Consider the following 6,107-nt stretch of genomic DNA (forward strand, 5'->3'; position numbering starts at 1 on the left):
TCATATGCTCACATAACAAAGACATCATTACCTCAAGTCCCTAAGGGTGCATTACAACAGAATCAATATTCAGCAACCTTATATTGTAAAAAAAAAAAAAAAAAGTTCTTCGAAATGCTTGATAAAGCAGCACAGCGTCAGTAACTGGGCCTATTCTCCAGTTTGGCATCATCCAATCAAGGTCTGTGAAGTCTCAGCTTCAGGAAGTGTTAGTTGGAGGAGTCAAATCAAAGCCAGAGGTATTAAAGTTAAGAGATCTCCATTACGCATCCGAAAAATACAGTGCAGTCAGCCACCCGCAGGTTCCACAAGTCAACGAAGAGGGTGCGATTGGTCAGGTTCTCCTCGTCAGGTTAGATCCAACCAATCAGGTCGCTTGTGGGGCTTGCAGGTGTGAACGTCCACCATGGCCTGGCAGTCCTTGCACTCGACGGCGCAGCACCACTTGAACTTGCACTCGCACTTGGTGACACGTTGGACACGCGTGGTGTCGTAGCCCCGGCCGCAGCACATCACCTCACAGCCGTCTGTGCCTCTGGACGACTTGTTGCACACTCTGCCCGCCGTGCCCAAGGAACCTGTGAGGCGAAGAAGAAAAGGGTGAGATTCTCATCAGTTCATTGGACGATCCCACATTCAAAATGATTATGAAGAAGTCTGACTCAAATGAAAACTGACTTCAAATATGGCCCATGCTACACCTTTCCACAAAGTTTCATGAAAATCGGCCCAGCAGTTTTTTTCCGTAATCCTGCTAACAGACAGACAAACGGCACTGTAAACTAGCCTCCTTGGTGGAGGTAACTAGCACATCAGAATCTATCTTTAGGACTTGCTCTCATTCTTACAGGAATCTTTACTTAGTGTTTCAAAGGAAAACGAATGAGTTACTTCTTGCACATTAGTTTAATCACATTTGGGTCAGAGAGGATTCTCAATTAGACAGTGTATCTCTTGCCCTACTGATCATAATACCCAGGCAACATTTTAGAGATGTGTCCTTGTTTTCAATAGCATTTCGTATGTACCGGGTGACCCTTACTGATATTATCTACGACATACAGATTTACCTAGCCAGGCAGTTGGCAATTGTTAATGTCAGACTCTGCTTTTAGCCAAAAGTCCTATAGATTTTGTCCCATTTCCCGGTCCCATTTACATCATCTCAAACTGTTGCCCAGCATGTCCGTAAAGTAATAAGTAACTTTTGAAGTGAGTAGCACATTAACTTTAGAAGTGCTTGAATGGTTGATCACCTATTGGTTGCTCTGGGCACCTATACTCATCACAGCTTTTTAAATTACATTTTGGGAAAGCCTCCAGTGAGGACATGGATGCCCAGGGTTGCTAATGTTGGCAATGATTATGTATTTCTGAACATCAATGGAGGTATAGATGCTGAAAACTGAAAATCACTTTTGCCCACCCTCTTGTAGCAGCGTATAGGCTTACAGCAGAACAGAATAGTCTCAGACCAAAACACAGAGGTGTGCATGCTAACACTCAGGTGTGAGATCTAAGCCTAAGATCACATGCCAGGTCTAATAACAGAGCATCCCTGACAAGAAGAGAAGCGCATGGGGAGATATTCCCCTCGGGGCTTCAGGGAGCGGAGCTTATTAGTGACCAAAGGAGGGATTTGAAAAATAAACCTTCATGTATCCTTAGGGGATGAATTCCTATACAATGGAGATTAGTGGTGAGCAGGGCCGTAAGCTCCTTTTAAGATCACCTTTGCACCTTTAAACGAGGAGAGGACCGCATTTCCTTCAAGTGAACACAACTTCATTACCCTTCAATTGTCAGCCTGCAACCAACCTAATAGAGCAGTGGTCCTCAAACCTTTCACATCAACGACCCCTAAACTGACAACAAATGTGACCAGGGACCCCCATATTTTGTCCCCATCTGATAAGATTGTAGCTTTTAGATGTTTTTTTTTGTTACCTTTATTTATACAGGGGGAGTCTCACTGAGAGCAATGCTCTCTTTTTCAGGAGTGCCCTGTTCACATTCACACACACATTCATACCTGGAAGCTGACCAGTACAACCACAGTCTGATCTGCTGGCCACTGAGCAGCTCCACTGGAGCGGTTGGGGATAAGGGCCTTGCTCAAGGGCACCTCAGTGGTGGTAAATGAGGGAGGGGCGAGCGCTGCCTTTTCACTTTCCCCAACCAGATTTATCCTGCCGGTCCCGGGGATTGAACCGACAACCTTCCAGTCACAAGCTCGCTTCTCTAACCATTGGGCCACCACTGCCCATTATAACAGAATGAAACCTATTACCAAAATAGTCATACAGTACATTCTGTATATGTAACACATGCTGCTGCTTTCTGCACACATAGCCTATAGGCTATCATACCTAGCCCAGTAATAGTGAGTTATTGAGCTCCTTCCTGCTCTATTGGAGGGATTGGATAGGAGGAGAGAGACAGAGCTTAACGAGGCAAAGAAAACACTGGGAATTAAGGGAGATGTTAAAGGTCAAATAATTGAACTTTAAGCTGTGAAGGAATGCGAGCTTTCAGTGGACGAGTCTGATCCCTCACCGATTTTGTGAAACTGACACAGAGGCCATGGCGATGTCTGTCTTGTCTGCTAATAGCCCCTTCATACTTGTCATTTTCCCTCTCATGAAAATGGGAAATATGGCAAAACCCTATTCTCCAGTCAAATCAGTAAATTATCCGATAAACTCAATATAGCTTTCATTACAGTCCCACACAGTAGATTGCTGGTGTTTTCTTAATATAAATCCTGCATAAAATAATATGGGCACATGAGTGCAGACAGTCAAGCAGAATATTTCAATATGCGTAGGCCTCATAAAGCTGTCACCTTCCAAGCTGAGGCAGGAGACATTGTCCCAGGAGACACCATCTTGGTACTACATTTAACGTAATCGTGGTTGCCATTGCATCTATATTGCATCAGGTGCTGCAAGGATATGGTAAATGGTAAATGGCCTGCATTTATATAGCGCTTTACAATCAGTAGATAGTCTACATTCACCCATTCATACACCGATGGCGACACACCATCGGGAGCAAGGAGGGTTAAGTGTCTTGCCCAAGGACACAGCGACAGCAGCTGGGAGGGAGCGGGGATCGAACCGCCAACCCTTGCGTCATTGGCCGACCCGCTCTACCTCCTGAGCTAAAGCCGCCCCAGAGGATTCCAACTGTCCAACAGCAAAGGTTCAGCAAACAGTCATGCTTCCAAACGGCTAAAGCTGCAATATTGTGAACCCACCTGCTGTGCGGTCAGTGAGGCAGTAGTCTGGCGAGTTCTCGACGTATACCAACTCATTCTTGGTGCTTCCCTTGAAGTCCTTGTCGGCCACCGTGAAGCCTGTGCCGTCCTGGTTCATGGTCACCTCGACGGCCGTGTTGTACTTCTTGCGCAGGTAGTCTCCGGTCCGCCTGAAGTCGGACATAGCCAGCCAACAGGTTCTCACAGCACAGGAGCCGCTCACCCCGTGACACTTGCACTCCAGCTTCATAAAGCGCTTCACTGCCTAGAGCAGAGGTCAAAGGTGATGGGGGTGTTAGGTCTGTGATGTTCGCCCATGGCATGATGTAGATGTGATCAGTCTTGCTAGCACAGTCGTCAGCCAAATATCCTTCACGGTGAGTAGATGTTATGTAAAGGGCCACTTTGCCGATTTTCAACCAGCTTCATTACAAAATCAGTAGCGTATGAACAATCAAATGAACAATCTTTAACTTCCCTGCATCTTGCCTGGACCGAGAGCTCCCTGTTCATTCGGATAACTTCCTGGTCCAAATGAGGTCATAATGATGTCATTTGGTCCAGGAAGTTGTGTGAATGAAGGTAGAGAGAGCAATAATGATAGTGTGATAGTGATAGTGATAGTGACCGTAATGACAACATGGCAAAACTGCTCCAAGCGCTAAGTTCCTTAGATACTTTTTAATATACCCCCCGACTTGTCGGTGTACAAAAACCAAACTCTAAATAGTAGGGGTGTCACGATACACTCAGTTCACGATACGATACGATACACGATATTGGGTTCACGATAACGATACGATACAATATTTTAACAATATTTTTTTGCGATCGATTTGTAAGTTGAGTGGGCATCCTCCACGCTAATTTGAGTAATTTCATCATTTTCATCCTCCGTGTCTGTAACGTCCCTCGTCTGTTGAAACAAAGCAATGAAAAGGAGAGCGAGCATGCAATCAGATGCAGATCAGTGCCACCATGTTCAGCTTCTTTTTCTCACGATATGAGATTTAATCTCAACGATACATATTGTCACGTTTTGATATTGTGGGACGATATATTGTGACATCCCTACTAAATAGTATAGAAACGAAAACGACACCCACTTCACAGATAACATCTCAAGTGATTTATGTCTGATGAAATTCAACCTAAAATCGGCGATAAACAAGAGAATGAATTCAAATAAATCTTGTATAATTGTCTAGTAGTGTATCGAGACCGGCCTAGGAGAATATTTTACCCTTCAGAAGGTACATTCAGGTCAGTCACTTACATAGAACAGGACTTGAGAAAATAATTTTCAACAAATTATGTCAAGTACCGTCTGTACTGTCTTTATTGTCCAGTATGTATTTTTTTTAAGCATGTAGATTTTAATTATTTCACATTTTTTTATTTAATCAATTATGAAAGTGGGACTGTACAGACTTATCACACTCAGGTTTACAGGAGTGTAGAGAATGGTCTCAGACACAACACAGATGCATGCATGTTAAAAGTCAGTGCAGCGTCATAGCCTTTAACTCCCTTCGAGTCTCTCACCATTCGTCCGCAGCGGTTGTTGTGCAGGTTCATCAGCGCCCGGGCGTCCTTCACCATCCTCTCTCTGGCATCGACGAAGGCCTTGGCGAACTTGATGCCGTAGTTGATGTTGTCGCTGCAGCCGCCCCAGTCAAAGTTGCCCCTGTCGTCGCTCGCTCGCCCGCGCTTGTGGCCGTCGCAGCTGCAGATCTTCAGCTCCCCCTGGCTGCAGGCCCTGGTAATGGCGTAGACCACTCCTGCCGAAGAGATGGCGTACACGAACGCCGCCTCTCGGCTGCCTGGGTGACCGTGAAAGAGACATTTTGCAGTTATTAGTGAGAATTAGCTTGTAACATTGTTATTACACAGCGGCTACTTTAGTACCACCCTGAAGTGTTATGACAATGGTATTACACATTGGTAAAAGTCTACTGTCACGCAGTAGCACAATGTCACACAACAATACACCGCTGGTTTTGTTGCAACATGTGACATTGCTTTGGTCTCATTCTCATCCAAACTGCTCCTCTGAGCTGAGTTACTGTTGGGTAAAGCAGCCTTTTGCCTGTATTGTCCCCGGGGGAGAAGGAGCACAGAAACCAGTCCATTTATGGTGGATGGTCCGACAGAAGTAGCATGTCAGCTAATAGCATCACAGTCCGACCGACTCTCCTTTCACCCTTTAATTTGCACAGATGGCAGCTTTCTCAGTCACCGGCCTGTGTTTTCATTTCAGAGGAGAGTGGATTTTGGGGGTTATTTGGTCTGGCTTTTCCCACCCCACCTCCCGTCCTCATTCCTGCTCACGCAACCAAGCAGAACACAGGCGATATGTCAGGCAAGGCTTTGTCTGGCTGCCAGAAACATCCACCCAAATATTTACATCTCCTATTACTGTTTATACATCACCCGTGCCGATCTCTCGATCTGCTACTTGTTTTCAGAGAACATCCACTTTCCCAATCTTCCCTCATTCCCGAGAATACTCTCTCTCTGCTCTACACTCTGCCTGTCTGTAGGCCTGTCTGTAGGCCTACACTCTACACTCTGCCTGTCTGTCTGTGTCTGTAGGCCTACACTCTACACTCTGCCCGTCTGTAGGCCTGTCTGTAGGCCTACACTCTGCCCATCTGTAGGTCTACACTCTACACTCTGCCTGTCTGTAGGCCTACACTCTGCCTGTCTGTAGGCCTACACTCTGCCTGTCTGTAGGCCTACACTCTGCCCGTCTGTAGGCCTGTCTGTAGGCCTGTCTGTAGGTCTACACTCTACACTCTGCCTGTCTGTAGGCCTACACTCTACACTCTGCCTGTCTGTAGGCCTA

General features: G+C 45.9%; 1 protein-coding gene across 1 annotated transcript in view; it reads right to left on the reverse strand.

The window, feature by feature from the left end:
• Nucleotides 1-348: 348 nt before the first annotated feature.
• The window catches only part of LOC310798588 (protein Wnt-2b-like), a gene marked incomplete at its 3' end in the record, with an annotated part of 9,931 nt that continues 4,172 nt past the window's right edge, over nt 349-6,107 (reverse strand). The window contains exons 3-5 of the mRNA XM_083661128.1: nt 4,805-5,082; nt 3,260-3,524; nt 349-578 (exon numbers count right to left, since the gene is read on the reverse strand). Coding sequence (XP_083517254.1) covers nt 349-578; nt 3,260-3,524; nt 4,805-5,082 — 773 coding nt within the window. The remainder of the gene's footprint in view (nt 579-3,259; nt 3,525-4,804; nt 5,083-6,107) is intronic.

Source organism: Poromitra crassiceps (genome assembly GCF_964638095.1).
Source record: "Poromitra crassiceps genome assembly, chromosome: 25".
NCBI classification, from domain to species: Eukaryota; Metazoa; Chordata; class Actinopteri; order Beryciformes; family Melamphaidae; genus Poromitra; species Poromitra crassiceps.